Below are 16657 nucleotides of genomic sequence, written 5' to 3' on the forward strand. Positions count from 1 at the left end.
CTAAAGGAGGTCCAAAGAGGACATTATGAAACAAATTACTCACATGGAAGGCAGACAGCCTGCACAAAGTATGGAATTATTATTATGGACAGTTTTAAGAGCTGTCAAGACAAATCTGCAACAGATGCATGATTCACTTCAACCAGGAAAGCTGTACTGCAACACCCAATGCATCTATGTTTGTGTACACAGATGTAAAAGTCATGACTTTCCTGGTCCTTATTGTTTTTTATTGTGGGAAAACAGCCTTAAAATTGTCACTAAAATGTTGTCTGGGCTTTATTATTAATTTAAGAGTTTAAATATTTGCACAAACAAAAGTAAAATACTCTCCCATCTATTGACAGCTGGCAAAACTACAGATGTTCTTTCCTGAAACTATCACCACATTGAAACCATTATCTGCTATTTCAGTTGGCAAGATAAAAGTAGCAAAGAAATGCAATGTACTTTGAAAATCCACCGTCAGGTAAGTCACCGTGTTATTTTTTCAACTCATAAAAGTGACCGATGTGCTTGTAGAAAGATGCCGGGAGTCCACAGAATAATTTAAAAGTGGTCAGCAACTCTGATAACTATTCATTCTTCTCTGAACAGTAAATGAGTTTGCAGGGTGTTTTTTTGGTTGGTTGGTTTTTGTTTGTTTGTTTGCTTGTTTGGTTTTTGTTTGTCTTTTTTTTTGTTGTTGTTGTTTTTGGGTTTTTTTTTGCATGGTAAAGGTCACCGAGATGCTCAGTTTTGACAGAAGTACGAGCTATTCCTACCTCGAGGCTGCCTTTGGCTCCTCCCTGCTGGTCCCCAGCGGAAGAGAGGAAAGGACACGCCTGCCCCCTTCCCGTCCCCGCTCCGCAGCGCTCATGCCCGTGAGCAGCCCGGCTTCTTTCGCCGCTCTTCCCGCTGCAGTCGCAACCGCTGTCGTTCCTTTTTGCTGTTCATGAACCCGGAGGAGCCAGAGCTTTGGGCCCGCGGTTCCGCCACCGACGCTTTCCCCGCACGCCTGAGCCCGGGCCCCGCTGCGGACGCGGGAGCGGAGGAGGCGGAGCCGCGGCCGATGGCGGCGGGCGGCGGGCTCGGGCTGCTGCCCTTCCTGCGGCTGCTCGGGCAGCTCAAGGTGGGCGCGGGGGGCAGGGGCCGGGCCGCGGCCGGGCTCCCTCGGCGGGGCCGGGTTCTCTCGGCGGGGCCGGCAGCGGGGCCGGGGCTGCCAGCCGGGCCCGGCCTTCGCCTGCGGCCGGGGGCAGCCCTGCGGGCCGGGCTGGGCTTTGGGGCGGCGCTCGCTGCGAGCGTCGGAGATCTCCGGAGAGCGGGGCCATGGTGGGGCGGAATTGCTGCCGGTGTCTCTGAAACGAGGGCCTGCCAGCCGAGGGGATCAGCCTTTCCAGTGGCATGGGCTGGCGCTGTGCTGCCGCCGCGGTGATGTCCGCGGCCCCTTGCAGCCTGGCTGATTCGGTGGTTCTGTGGCGCGGGCGCAGAGAGTACCGCGGACAGGATGGGTGTACAGGAACGTGGCAGAGCCGGAGAGCGTCTCCGACCACATGTACAGGATGGCGATGATGGCTTTGGTGACTGAAGACAAGAGCCTTAACAAGGACAGGTGAGACTGCCTCTGCTTATCACGACCACGTGTTAATGTTGTGGGAGAGCTGCAAACAAAATGCTAAAGGTTGTCGTTCCGAGTAAGAGCTTTTAAATCACACTGAAGGAATTTGAAATCCTTTCTTCTCTTCTTTTTCCTCCATCATTTGGAGAAGGTCCTGTTTACCTGGTCATTTGAAAGGGGCTAAAAGCTTTATTGCTTAACTGTGAGTGTTGAGGCAAGTCCTCAGTGCAGATGCTCAAAGCTGGTCTTCTTTCAAGCAGTAAATAAACAGAATGAAGACCCTTGTAAAAACAATGTCAAGCAACAGACAGCCATGTCAGAGCCATAGACCATGTCAATTTTGACAGACTGAAGGAGCACTCGGCATCAGCAAGGAGCCACAGAAGTCCTCTAGGGTAGCAAAGAAAGCTCTAGGAGCTGACATGAAGGCCTTTTTGACTATTCTGCTGCATAGCTGCAGAGTTGTGAGTGACAGATTATTTGATGAATTTGGGATTGCGCCAATGAGATTACCTTCCACCTGTTGCAGGAATAATGTGAAGTATACAAACACTAAGTACATTACTTTTGAATATTTTACTCTAGTGCACAGTGTGTTTATACTTAAATCTACATTTACAAGCAGTAGGGTTTAGAAATCAAAAATCAAAGTCATGTCTAGGGGGAAAGTACTTCCTTAACAAAAAAGTGAAAAATGTTATATAAAGTTTAAGAAAGGCTCCAACCAACCTTTAGATTATGTGAAGGGGGATAAATTCTGCAGTCTGTTAGCCTTTTGTATAAGTTTTCAATTTAAAATGATGAAAAACTAATTGTTCTGTCCCTCCTTCTTGTCAGATGCATACGATTAGCTTTGGTTCATGATATGGCTGAATGCATTGTTGGAGATATTGCTCCTGCAGATAATATCCCAAAAGAGGAGAAACACAGGAGAGAAGAGGTATGAACATAAGGTGCCACAGCTGCAGAGCATTCTGTGTGTTTTAATGTTCTGTGGTGGTGAAGGAACACTCCAAGCAATATAATACTGCCATTGGCATTGGACAAGCCTGCCACAACCAAGTATAGTTTTCAACTCATTGGGATTTTTGTACCTGTAACATTACCAAGTACAAAGTTATGGAAGAACCTTTGAAATAATGTTCACCTTGGACATTTATTCCTGACGTAGCTGCAGTTTTGGCAAGCCTGAATTAGTCATGTTCAGCAGCCTTACCGAGAAGTGAGGAGCAGGGAGTAGGTGCACTGAGTAGGATGGATGACAGTTCATGTCAGATCGTGTGTGTGGTGCCAGATCACCAGGTTGACAGAGATTTCATTTAAACCTTCTGCACAGAACCTCAGATGTAGGTGTCTCTTTTGTTGTTGTGATTCTTTGAGTGCAGCATGCACTAGTTACTTTATTTTTGGCCTTGCATTTCTTTGCAAGTAGCATTTCTTTGCTACTTTTATCAAACTGTTAGTTTGTGGCATTATTTGCAGAAAATGTAAACCATTTCTGTAGCCACAGCTAGAGGGCAATGTCATGCCTCAGAAACTCTTCAGAGGCTTTTTTTCATTCATGTAAGAACACTAGGAAGTATATTTAAAAAAGAAACACCAAAATTACAGTCAGTAAAGATAGTACTTCAAGAATGCCAAATGCACCTTAGATCTTCAATTTCCACTTTCTTAGCAAAGAGCTTACTCCTAGAGTTAGTAATGGCCCCCCAGCCCCTAGTTTTAACCAGATAAGCATAAAAGGGGGCCCCTTTTATGGGTGGTGAAGAATCACTGGAGTGTTTGTTGCACTCTTCAAAGAGCTTCAAAACACTGAACAGAAGAAACCTTTTTAACTGGAAGCCTCTAAAGGTTGTTGTGTCACTGAGAGTCAGCCTTCAATTTTGGTCTCATTTGAATTTAGGCAAGGAAAAAGATATTTCGATGCCTAGGTATGTTTAAGAAGTTTTCTTAAGTATTTGCAGCTCCTTCTGCTCCCATTTCAGTCAGTGAGGACTTTCTGTTGACTTTGTGAGAAGGAGAGTAAAGCATTAAACATTTGGGATGACTCTGAAATACTTTGTTGTAAAAATAGACCATGGGTAGCCACTTCAGGAGGTGGCTTGAGGTGAGTTATCAATACGCTGCTTCCACTGCAGAGTTCTCTTTTTTCTGTTTACAGCTGACATTGAGCTGGCTCCTTGTGCAGTAACTTTAACCAGTGAGTCTCACCAACACTAAGGCAGCGTGATTAAACAAAGAAGTTTTGGGGTTTTTTTTTTGGAGGAGAGAGGGTGTTGTTTGGAGTAGGGATTTTTGACAGATAAGTCATTTTAGCCACCATCTGGAAATCTGAGTTCCAGAGCTGTAAACAGGTGAGAAGGAATGAGACCTTGATGCTTGAGTGGTGGCAAGCAATTTGGAACCATATTGTGACACTATATCCTGTATATGAAGTGGAGAAACAATCATGGCATGAAACCTTTGTCTTGCTTGTGATGTTGGTTGTTTTAGAAGCAGCCCTTCATGTCACTGGGCAAACAGTAGAGACAGCACAAAATGAGTCTGATAACTGGGAGAACATAAAGAGCATGCAGAACACGTTTCTGGAGTCACAAGTTCTGCCAGGAGCCTGCTCCAGTGGAGGCTTCCTACAAGGTCACAGCCTCCTTTGGGTATCTCCCTGCTTTGAATCCTCCATGGGCTCCAGGTGGATATCTGCTCCATCATGGACCTCCAGGGGCTGCAGGTGGACCTCTGCTCCTCTGTAGGGCTGCATGGATACAGCTGCCTCACTAAAGCACCTCTTCCTTCTCCTTCACTAACCCTGTATCTACATATACCTTCTTCCTCTCTCTTCTTACTCCTCATCCTGGGTAGAGTTGCACAGGGATTTCCCCTCCCCTTAAATATGTTATCCCAGAGGTGCTACCCCCTTGGCCTTGGCCAGAGCTGTAGCCAAACCTTCATGCCAATACAATACAGTAATATCTTGTGTAATGGATGTTTCTGCTAGCTTGGTAACAACTAGATACTTAGTCAGAAAAGATAATGCTAAAAATGTTGCTCAGAAAATAGATAAATGGAAATAGCTTATTTTTTTTCAGACAGCTATGCAACAACTGACCCACCTTCTATCAGAGGACCTCAGAAGAGAGATCTATGAACTCTGGGAAGTAAGTTTGCATTCTTTTAATCCTATGTTGAAATTCAGGGTGACCCATTCTCTTCTTCCCATGTACCTGTGAAATTGTGCCATCTCTTATTTTGACCTCAAGAAAGTTAGATTTATTTGCTTAGAAAATAAAGCTTAACAGTATGAGTCAAGGACATTTTGGGGTCCTTTTCAAACAGAAATCCTGGGCTTCAGTAAAATTACCATTTTCTGCTCCTAGCCTCTCAGAGTTCCAGATCAACCTGTCTAGGGTTTGGTTTGTACAGCTTGGTTTGTCCTCTACATCCAGCCCTCTGGATATAAATCTGATTTTTATTACATTATCACTTTCATCCATATCTTTTGGCCATTTTCAGCTTTTAATACAGGAAAAAAAATAATGGAAGGTGATGGTGCTGTGGTTTATCTTCTATATTTTATGGAAGTAATTTCTGTGGCTTTCATTTCTTTCTAATAAAGTCCGTTAGACTAAGATATTTAGTAGTAACTTAATGATTTACTAAACTAATGTTTAAACTTAAATGTTACAAAAAAACCCCACACTTTACTGCAAACACTGTAGATTTCTGGTCTTGGGTTCTTTAAAAGTTTGTATATTTTGTGTTTGAAGGTGATTTAATCATTTTAATGTGAACCCATACTGTTAATTGATAAGATCTTTTATACTTGCAAATGAGGGATGATTAGATTATTTCCAAACAATTCAGGTTTATAATTACTGTGCTTTATCTCCTCCTGACATATGGTCACATGGGGGAAATTGTATCCACAAACTCTAGTCCAAGCACTCCATGTTTCTTGGACTCTATGACCTGAATCTGTATCTTACGTTCATATTCTTTTCTACTTATATTTAAATTCCAAATATTTGCATCCAGTTTCTGTCTTTTGCTACAACACCCTATTTGTGGTTTTGTTTTAGGGTTATTTTGGGGTTTTTTTGCCCTGTTTTAGTTGTGTGGTTGAACAGGCAGTGGGAATGGGCTCTCAGAGCTATATTTTAAGGTAAAGGGGGTAAACCAACATCATCAGATATAGGAAATAATATGTGTGTATTTTTTTAGGGAGCATTGGTTCCTTCTCCCTTGAGAAACTGTTATAATTGAGGAAAATGAGGTTTTGACAGATAAGGTTAGTTCTGTATAATTATTTTTTTTTCTTTGCTGGTCTCAGTCTTCTCCAGTGACATTGTAAGAGATGAATCAGTATGGAGTCAGTTCTTTAGCATGTTAGCTTTTCATCATTCTCATTAACCATAATTAATATATGCACACTTTTGATAATCTGGTCTTTGTTTCTGTCTTCAGGATTATTTATTGGCACTGTGTCTGCAGTTCATTAGCATGAGTGCAATCCATCTGGAAGAGAGGCTACCCTAAATATCTACTATTCACATGTAGTCCCCTCTAGTGTTGTTTTAAGTGGAACAACTAGTTACCCCTTAAAAAGAAGAAAAAAGAGATAAAGAAAATCAGAAGCCTCTGATAACTTGGTGTGCTGCTCTGCTCTCAGCTAGCCAGAGACATTTCCCTGTGATTTTTTTTGTGAGTGAAAGTGGTTATGGATGAACAGTGCTGAGCAGTACAAGATTTCTTGACACTATTAGCAAGTCCTTCCTGCTCTGCCCTGCTCTTGTCTCTGTCTCTCTTTTCAGCTTTACATGGGCTGCTGCCTTGGATGGTGTTGGTGGGTACTTGGCAAGTGTCATGTAGGGGAGAGGCAGCAGAAAGATGCCTCAGATGTATTTTCACTTTATAACTTAATCCCAAATGTGTTTGAGAAAACAGTAAAGTAAATGAGTCAGCATGTTTCAGCTCTGTCCTGCTTTTTTATTCTCAAGTGGAAAAGCATGGGAATGGTTTTTAAAAGACGACCTGTGGTGTTGGAGAGACCAGTTAGTGTTTTGCCAAAGTACACTGTTATTTCAGAGTCTTAACCACCTGTGGGGAGGAAACAGTAAGTGTTTGTTTCAGCACTGTGCACAGTTGCACATGTAATAGCTTATGTTTCTTGAGGGCAATGTGAGCTGAGGTGTGAGTAACATTGGGTATATAGCACAGAGGTTGGCAACAGATTGATACTCCCACGTAATTGCTGGAGGTGAGACTGACTTTTACAGGTGAACAGCCCTACTTATTTTCTTGAAGTTCTCCTTTGTAATGCTGTCAACAGTTTGTTGTCCTTGGGGGACCCTCCCCCCGCAAAAGAGATTATAAAAAATAGAGCAGAAATAAATAGATTTAAGAAAATAAGTAGTACTTAAACAATTTTAAAATGAGGCAACGCTTAGGTTGAATGGAGAAAAACAAGATAAAAACACTGAAATTAAATTTATTATTAAAAGAATGATGAATATGTAACTGAAAATTTAAAGTACCATTGAAGTCGAAATAGAATAGTAAACCTCTCAATCATGGCTATTGAAATCTGGATTTCTGACTTCATAGGCAAAGTAATAAGCCTAAGAAAAGGCTTCTAGTGGTATGTAAGACAAGGAAGTGACTGTCACACTTACCTGAGCATCGTTGTGCTGGAATTACAAAGCTGGGGTCTTTCCACTGTGAATGACACTCATACCACAGTTGTTGTCTTAAGATGCAGAAAGGAGTATCAGCTTCTGTGGTCAGTAGGCAAACCTCTTCCTGCACTTGTGTTGCTCGTCTCTGTGGAAGTGCTATGATCCACAGGTTCTGTGGATCTGGGAGCTTAGATGCGTCCCATTGTGTACTTTGGTGTGATTAATGATGGTGGGGATGATGAATAGGATCAGACTTGCCAATGGTATCAAGGTAACCTGCACAGAAGAAAACCCCTTTTTAGGGGGTTGGTTTTGGAAGTCAGGCGAGTCAGGAAGACCTGCTCATGAGACATCTCATACAACACAGTAGATTTAGAAAACAGAAAATGCAATGCCAAACCTGTCTGCAGCCATCACTGGAAGCAAATGACAGCAAAATTGTTAAAAGTTGAGTAGAAATGTGAATCACTCATAAATACATACTGATGATGATTGTAGAGAGGGAAAAGATAGCAGAGAGATTAAAGGACTTAAATTCTGAAGGGGAGGAAACCCCTTTACCACTCCCTATCTCCTAGGAGAGACATAAGGACATAAGCAGCTCAGACAGATTAGAGCAAAAAGATTAGGCAGGAATGAGAGGGGAAATATAAAGAACAACTCCATACAGAAACAGTAAGTGATGAGAAAAGTGCAAAATAGTTCTTAAAAATAGGTGGTGATAGTGCATAAGCACACACTGTGGTAATTAATAGCCTTAGCCAGGCCTGAAATTATCTTTCTATGTAAAATACAGTTAAATCAAACCTATTGTTTAACTTGTATGTCATGCAGAGTTGCCTCCATATCATCTCTGATTCAGCCAATACAGTTGGTATATTTAGAATCAGATTATGCAAAAGACTGTATTTTACATTCCAGTGCATTTAATATAAAATTGGCACATATTTCAAATGTTTTGCTGACCACAAAGTGAAAGATGTAATTGTACTAAATATTTCTGGAGTGACTAATGAAGAAAATTCTAGATATATAAAGAGATTTTAATGTTCTGTTTTAGGGTAACAAATTTTTTTTCTTACAACTGCAAATCTTTTCAGGAATATGAAAACCAGTCTAGTGCAGAGGCCAAATTTGTAAAGCAGTTGGATCAGTGTGAGATGATACTGCAAGCATTTGAGTATGAAGAATTGGAAAAGACACCTGGCAGACTGCAGGATTTTTTTGATTCAACTGCTGGTATGATATTTGGACTTTTTTTTTTCCTCTTTCAAAAATGAAAAATTAATTTCATAAATGAAATATATAAATTCCTTTTTATTTTTTTTTTTTTCCCTGACAGACATTCAGAGCAAGTGAGAACTAGTTATTTTACTCATTGCTCAAGTCCCCTAATATTTCTGGAGAACCTTGATTCATTGTGAACATACCTGACATTTACCTGTAGGTATTAAACCGGAATTTAATTTTTTCCAAATTCCTTTTACATCACTTTTTACCTTACAGAGAAGCTCAACTATCATGACACTTGCATGTGTGTAAGGATCTCCCTGAAACATCAGTCTTCATAAAGGAATCTTCAGTGTTCACCCATGCTCTGACAGCAGCTTGTTTGTACTCTGTCAATGTTTCAGGAACCAGTAAAGTAGAATTTGTTATCCCCAAATGAGCTGAGTGACCAGCCTAAGGTTCCTGTGAAAACCACCTCAGTGAAATGATTAAGTTGCAACTGTGTTACGTTTTATTCTTTCCACTGCTTTTCATCCTTTGCAAAATACACTGGTAGTTTAAAGCAGAGATAGGTAAAATAATAATCTTTATCATTTTGGCAAGGTGGTTGAACACCAGAGGAAGACTGTAACTGACTCATCATGTTCTGGGGAAAAAAAGTAGGGATCTAGGGATAAGAGGACCAGCAGTCACCCAATAGAGTCCCTGACAAGTCCCATTTATACATTGGTGATTCCCCAGGGAAATAATAATCTCTCTGTAAGACTTTGATTAGCAAAGGGAAAAAAAAAAGACAATGTGAACAAAGCTTATAATGCTTTATTTTCTAACTGACATCTTTGCTCCCCTACCAGAATTCAATAACTTAAATTGAGCTGGTGCCTGAGTAGAACATGCAGCATATACCCGAAATGCACCTGTAACTGGAGTGGTTTCCTGTAGTACTATACATAGTATCCTTATCTTGGTGTATCAGGGTGCATTAATAGAGCACAAAAATACAAGCTTTTTGTGAAGAAGGGATGTAGCTACACTTAATCCATAGTTGGATTGAACTAGGAGCATTCACTTTCTTAAAAGAATAATTCGACATTTATTCTGAGCCTAAAGTGACATCTCTGCTATTGTTCTAATTCCAGGCTTTCACACATGGCAAAATGAGAGCATTTTTCATTAACCTTCCCTTTCTTTTGTTTTGCAGGGAAGTTTGTTCACCCAGAAATACTCCAGCTTGTATCTCTGATTAACACAGAAAGGGAAAAAAGAATAGCTGATGCATCTCATCCACATTCCTGAAGTGTTCTGAAATCCTGTAGCCATAATAAATACTTTGGTTTATATTCTGGACATTATTTTTTCTCCTCTAACATCACTGATTCTGCTAGCCGATTTTTTTTCCTTTGCATTCACTGTTGAGAATCCCAGGATCACTTAGAGAGGACCAGGTAATGTAGTTGCCACCCAGATCAGAGGTTGTGTCAGGGAACAAAGAATTAGTATATTTGGGAATATAAATAAGTATAGAATAGAATAAGTATATGCTTCTTTTTAATCGGCCTCTGATTAATGCAGTCTCAGTTACAAATAGATTCTCCACTGGGGAAGTCTGTGTATGTCTAAAAATTAGTTGATTGCAATCTTATCTGTTTGTGTAATGAACTGTGTGGGGTAGGTGGTCTTGTTCTGTGAATTTCTAAATATTTATGGATTTAAGTACCTTCAGAATGGGTTAATATCCACTCAGTGCTACACAGAAATGAGACCAGTAAGCATGTGTCTGTAGGAGCTCTTGACTGAGCTTAGTGATGAGATTTCTTTGGAGTGCATAAGCCTTAAGTGATGGTGCATAAAACTAGTAATCTCATTAATTATATTCTCTCAGTATCTTCTTTGTTTCATACAGCTTTTCCCCTATTCATGTGTTGTATCAGGGAATGGTGCCAGTATTTCCATAAGGTCTCTATTCCTCACTCCACCTCAACCCCTGACTGACAGTTGTACAGACTCCTTCACAAGTAATTAATAATCACAGAATATCTGAGGTTGGGAGGGACCTTTGCAGTTTGTGCAATCTAATGCAGAAGCCTGTACATCCATGTAGAGCTGGCTTCCTTCTCCAGGCTGTCACATGCTGGTAGCAGTTCTGCCATAAATGAGTTTCTGGCAGAAGCAGAGCAGTAATGTACAAGTACAGAATGATTGTGAAGTAAAGCTGTAGTGGTGGTAAATGCCATAATGAGGCCAGTGCCATGATTACCAAATAAGCAAAATTTGCACCTGTAAAAATTACATGGTAGAGACTTGGAGTTCTCTGTCTTCCACCTCATGTCAAATGAAGCAGCATAAAACTAAATTCAATTATCATATCCTTTAAATGTAGGTAATGTATCTGAGCACACAGTTTCAGGCACTGTGACTCAGGAAGTGCTTTCTATATGCAAACCACAGGGGCCTGACTGAAGCTCACAAAGTGTTCTGTGGCTGGTGCCTTTCCTAGAGCGCAGAGTGCTGTGTAGAGATGCTGGGAGCTTCTTGCCTCAAAGGCTGGCACAGTGCTCAAAATATGTGGAGTGTATTGGTCTGTGAGGTGCCTGCTGTGCTCAAGAACCCCTTGGGGCAGCAGTCATGCCCTGTGGCAACCCTGGAAAAACAGGTTGCACTTTGCTGAGCTGATTAGTGGTTCTTGGCAACAGATTGCCATACTGTAGAGGGTGATGGAGTGGGGCCCACCGAGCTTTTGTCAGCATTTTTATTCCACGTAGATGCACACAAATCACAGTGTCTGTTAGTTTGCATTGAATGCTGAGTGTGAAAGCTACAGATGTATGGAAGGGCAGAATTGAGAACATTCTTGACAAACCAGCAAAGTGGCCTTGAAGAGATGTTTGGTAGAAACACAGCACAAATATTGTCCAAAGCAGGAACAGTCCATTCATGCAGCATAGGAAGCTTCCACATTCTGCAGGGGACTGAGGGGACAGCATGGAACCCCATGCACAGTAATCATAAGAGTGGTTTGAGTTGGAAGGGACTTTAAAGATTGTCCTGTGCCAGTGGTGGGGACACCTTCCAGTAGGTTGCTCAGTACTACTGGTGAACAGAATTAAAACATCACCAAGGGTAAAAGAGAAAAAAATATTTTTAATAAGAATATCAAGAAGTTCATTTACACAAACTAAGTTGTCAATTAATATCTTCCATTTTAAATAAATCCACATTTATGCACAAAACCACATAAAATAAGCAAGAAAATTGTCACAAGAATACTAGAAAAACAATTAGATTTGCTTCCATGCTAAAAATCACACTAAAGAGGCATTTCATATAAATGTCCAAAGTTAGCCTATGCCCAGTAGAACATTACAAAAGGACTTTCAACTTTGTAAAAACTAACAAAAGCCACACAAGAAAAACCAAAAATCACTTAAAGCCATATTTTCTCACAAAATTTTAAGCAGTCTGTAATGTCAAACTCACACTGATTTGAAGCTTTGGCGTGCGCTCAAAAAATGCACCCATTCTCAAAGTAGCCAGGCTCTTTTCCATCCTGTTTACTCATAACGTCGTGCCCGCCCCCGTGTGTGGTGAGCTGAGCAACGCAACATGCGGACTGACAAGTGCTCACTATACAGCAAGATAGTGTCACAAATGTGCTGCTCTTTCCTTAGAAAACATGTTAAAAGAATGTAATTCAGAAAACATGCTGAATCAAAGTTGAGAGATGTCTGGCTCTTGATGATTGAGCAGAGATAATGTGGTTGGTGGAATTAATATCTTGGAGCGAAGCACAACAAAATTTGACACCAAAAGTGAAGTTCTTACTCATCCTGTGCATTGTCAGGTGACAGGGTCTACGCTAGCAACTCTGAAGGCATGGGCTCTCTCACCTATGGCACATCTGAAGCCAAATGTTGGGTTTGTATTCTTTCACTTAAAGCTGTATCTTGACAGAAGCTCATAAATATATTTTCCCTTGGTTTTGAGGGGAAGATATGGAAGCAAAAATATGCCACTCCACTTGATTTTATAATTAAGTTTGCTGCCAGGTCTTACCAAATGAAAGAGAGGAAGCAATGGTGCACATTTTGAAACTGAAATCTTTCCAGCCAAAATGACAATCTGAAATCAGCAGCTGTGATAGGTTGTTTATGTATGAATAACCAGGTGTCTCTTCATGCCCTCCTTAACTCTGCTGCCTAACAGGTGTAAGGCAATGCCAGACCGTACCACTGAAGGAGAAACAGCTTTTTGTGACAGTAAGTGATTTTAATTCTGTTAGGAAATAGATGATGTACAGACACTCCTGAGCAAAGGGCACCTGGTATGGATGGTAGACAGCTGGTGTATGGGCTACTGCTGGCAACTGAATGCTCTGCACAGCTCTAGGTCCATCTGTCTGATGGGGCACTGAGAGGGAAGCCAGAAACCAACAGATAGAAAAAAGCAAACCAAAATAAATAAGAAACAGAGACTGGGAGATTGTTAGAGGGAAGTTACACGTAACTGAAAACTATTTAGTCACTTAACACAGAATTTAGTGCATTATAGCCAATGACTTATGTGCGGTTTTGATGATGATAAAATGGCCCATCTAAAATAGAAGTAGGGGAGAGGAAACATTTCACCAACACAAAGCCAGGATGGCAATTTTCCAAAGCTGACAAAACCTTGTTGCGCAAGCTGTGTGGTGAGGGAGAGCTGAAAATCATTGTCTGGACAAGTCTCTGAAGAGAGGCATGTGGGGCTCAGGAGGGCCTGCTGTTTAACACTGAAGCTCTTCTTCACTTTCAGGGAGTCGGGTGCCAGCAAGGGAGCTCTGAGCACTAGCATGGGCTGTAGAGCTGAGAACTTCTTCAAAACTTCCTCCTGTGTGGTTTGTCCCACCAACCTTGGTCTGAAATAAGGCAAACAGAGAACAGCAAGATTGTCTGCTCACACTGAAGCAAATCCCATTTCCAATCCACCCCATGGCCAAGGAGAGCAGGGAACTGTTCAGGCAGAGAATGCTTAGGGATGGTCCCTTAGAACAACAGCTGTAAAACCAGTCACATAAAGTAACTTCTTTACTCCACAATTTCTAAACTAGGCTGCCATCATAAAATCTGACAGTGGCACATCTCATATGCTTAAAGGAGACAGTCCCTAAGTAGATCCCAGGTAGGATCCTAGACCCTAGCAGTAAACCCAATGTGGTTGTTTACCTGAGTAGCTCACACTGGTTTCACTGCTTTTTTTTCCAATTCTATGCAGGCCAGATAAGAGATGGATACTAAAATGAACTGGTTCATTTGCTGTGTGGCCCACATGCCAGCTATAGCAACACAGCTGCTCACAAAATTCATAAACCATACTGGGATTTTGGACAGCAGAAGGAATGTAGTAACCAAAGGACCTGAATCCCCTTCAGGCACTTGTAGCTGCCAAGATATTGGAATATAAAACTGCCAGTGGCATTTTCATGGGGGAAGGCAGGGAAGAGATAGCAAAATACATTAACAAACATATCCAATGTGCTTGCACATCTACTTCCATAATGCTTCAGGTCACTGAATTTGTAGTAAGTATTAAAAATAAAAATCAGTAAGACTAAATCTCTGAAAAAGAAGTTTCCTAACAAAGAGCTGTGTCTAAAGATTTGGAAATTATCAAGACTAAGTGATGAAGAGACAATGCTGTTTTGACTAGGTTGTCTTGGTAAGAGAACATTCTTTTTTTGTGGCTTTGCTTGCTGATATGCCTGCTCCAAGTTGATTCAAGTCTCAAAATAAGACAAAACCTTTTACTCCATCCTAGAATTGCAGCAGAACTCAAAGACAACCTGATATTTTTCAACTTCTCAGCCACTGAATACTTAGGAAGATTATTTTAATTAAATGAACCTTGTGTTCTAAGTTTCCAAAGGGTTAATCCTATGTAATCCTGTTTCTTTAGCTAGCACAGCAGCTTACCTAGCTTGAAAGTCCAATAAAACATTTAATTTATCAGAGTTCAGATTTTCAGAAAAGTTGAGAAGAATGAGGCACCCTGGTCCTCTTTGATTTCCAGGGGAAAATGAACTAGTATACTCTCCTGAGAAAGCTGCAATCCAAAGTCCAGACTCCAAGAGCAAATAAAATCTAATTTGAAATTTGGCTTCTAAATGTTATGAAACCTGATCATCAGTTTTGGCAAACTGCAGAACACTAGGATCACTGAAGATTTGTAGCCGATACAGGGATTGGAAAGATGGTAAGACTACTGCTGTTCTTTTTTCAGGGGTCTCACTGGATAGCTCTCCATTTTTGAGACCACAACAAAACCCTAGAATTGAAGGGTAACTCCATGATTTCTCCCCCCATTCCCTGTCTTCCTAATCTTGCAAGCCTTGGAACACAGGTGGGAAAAAGGAGGAGCAATGCTGAAACATTCCCATTTGTCTGCAGTCTACCCTAGTGGCACCCTAGATCTATGACTCCAGCTTCCTTTCCCCATAAAGGAAAGGAAGAAATTTGCATAAAGAAATGAAAGAAAGAAATAAAGAGAATACAGAAAGAAAATATTTTGAGAAATGTCAGTAAGTTTGTCAATAAAGACAGACAATAAATATTTCATGAGATATGGAGGATTATTTCAGACTCAGAACTTACTGTATTGTCCTGCTTAATTACAGATTTCTTAAAGGATGATCTAAGAGTGCACTGAACACAACATGCTGAGCTGGCATGACAAATACTCTCCTCTAGAACACCTTTGCTTAATCAACAAAATAAGATCAGGCTTCTCAAGCAGATCACTGTGAGCGGAAATGGTCTTCAGAGCTGTGCAGTTTGAATTACCTTTTTCTATTTCTGAATGACACATTGAGATGAGGGAACAGAGACTCCTTACCACCACTATTTTTGGCATTTCTGAGACCATTTGCTTACTTTGGCAGGCATCAGAAATAATTTCTTAGCAACAAAGCAAAGGAAAACAATTTTTTTGCATATTGCCTTCATTTTCCATCAGTGCTCAATGAAATTCTTGATGGAACAACAAATCAAATCAGTCTCCTGTAGAAATGGTAAAGACAACTAAGCAGTCACACTTTAACACACACAGGCATGTGAACTCTGCCCCTAACCTTTACCTTAAGGCTTGTGACAGTGGTTTCAACCTTCTCCTCAAAGGATTTGAAAGTTGGAGAATTCCTAGGAGAAAAAAATAGTTGAAGGGAAGAAAAAGAGTGAGTTGCCAACATCATGGGATAATTCCACAATTTGAGTAGTCCTTACCAAGCAACACTGCCAGCACAGAATGAAGGCTGGCTGGCAGCACAAGGCTATGAACACTCACTTGTGCTCTGTCAGTCAAATCCAATTATGGTAATCGGATGAGTACTTTTTAGCTACAAATTTTCAAAAGTAGAACCTGCCTAGTAATTGAAACCAAATTATAACTGGCCTGCCTACTCTATGATACATTTGTCACGTTCTCAGAAGAACAACCAGACAATGCTGCCTGTAATGCTGCTTTTCTATGGCTTTATCCATTTGTATTGTTGCTGTAAAGAAATAAACATTTTTTTCACTTTCTGAACAAGTTCGTAACCTACATTATTAAAAAGATGGCAAGTTTAATGTCCTAAGGTTGGGAAGAAGGAGATGAGAACCACATGGGAAGTGGGTCCCAAATGTCTTTGAGAAATCCTATCCCACCGTCCTTTTCCTGTGATTTTGTGACTGCTGCTTTCAAAGACAAAGACTTCAGAGAGACTGTGTTCCTAAGGTGCCACTCTGATTAAGCTAAGCTTTTCTCTGTGTTCACTCAACACAATGGAGACTTGGACAAGTCTACAGTGGGTGAAGGGGATCTTCTTCTCTGCTCCTTGCTTGGCACCTGATAGCTCATTTAAAGCATACATTATGCTTCATTATTAGTGAATACTCTGAAGCTCAGGCACTGTTGTCCAGCACAGTTCCTCATTCTGCAAATACATTTATATCATATCCCCCATCAGGCCGAGTTAAAATGACTCCAATTTAAGGGGAGAAGGGCAAACAGAAGCCAGTTGAAAAAATAATGCAAATTTAGTTTCTGTTATTTAGATGACAGATTTTTTCATAGGGTAAAAAGGATCAAAGGAGAAACTGAGTTTTATAACATATATTTGATCCCGTAGGTCACATTGGTGAATTCT

The 16657-nt window shown here is 40.9% G+C and overlaps 2 protein-coding genes across 6 annotated transcripts in view; one reads left to right on the forward strand and one right to left on the reverse strand.

The window, feature by feature from the left end:
* The first annotated feature begins 815 nt into the window (after positions 1–815).
* On the forward strand, positions 816–9846 carry HDDC2 (HD domain containing 2). 3 transcript variants are annotated; one of them, XR_002466971.3, is made up of 7 exons: positions 816–1111; positions 1470–1591; positions 2435–2537; positions 4684–4752; positions 8370–8508; positions 8612–8712; positions 9701–9846. XR_002466971.3 is itself a non-coding variant. In XM_021547141.3 (6 exons), exons 1-6 carry the CDS (start codon positions 935–937, stop codon positions 8626–8628), a joined length of 627 nt encoding a protein of 208 aa, XP_021402816.1. In that variant the 5' UTR covers positions 816–934; the 3' UTR covers positions 8629–9846. The 3 variants fall into 3 exon arrangements, 2 of the variants coding, with proteins under 2 accessions (XP_021402816.1, XP_021402814.1); XM_021547141.3 differs by having other exon boundaries at positions 8612–9846; XM_021547139.3 differs by lacking the exon at positions 8612–8712.
* TPD52L1 (TPD52 like 1) overlaps positions 4696–16657 on the reverse strand; it is a 54911-nt gene continuing 42949 nt past the window's right edge. For 2 of the 3 annotated variants that reach the window (XM_077782236.1, XM_077782234.1), the window contains exons 7-8: positions 15608–15668; positions 11621–13393 (exon numbers count right to left, since the gene is read on the reverse strand). In XM_077782236.1, coding sequence (XP_077638362.1) covers positions 13262–13393; positions 15608–15668 — 193 coding nt within the window. In that variant the 3' untranslated portion in view covers positions 11621–13261. Of the gene's footprint in view, positions 7546–11620; positions 13394–15607; positions 15669–16657 lie in introns of those variants that run through there. The other variant, XM_077782235.1, reaches the window with a different exon arrangement.

This window comes from Lonchura striata, chromosome 3 (assembly GCF_046129695.1).
Source record: "Lonchura striata isolate bLonStr1 chromosome 3, bLonStr1.mat, whole genome shotgun sequence".
NCBI lineage: Eukaryota > Metazoa > Chordata > Aves > Passeriformes > Estrildidae > Lonchura > Lonchura striata.

Coding starts and splice junctions, on each gene's coding strand:
- HDDC2 (XM_021547139.3), top strand. CDS start 935: ATGAACCCGGAGGAGCCAGAGCTTTGGGCCCGCGGTTCCGCCACCGAC. Junction 1,112..1,469: donor GGCTGCTCGGGCAGCTCAAG/GTGGGCGCGGGG, acceptor GCGCGGGCGCAG/AGAGTACCGCGGACAGGATG. Junction 2,538..4,683: donor AGAAACACAGGAGAGAAGAG/GTATGAACATAA, acceptor ATTTTTTTTCAG/ACAGCTATGCAACAACTGAC.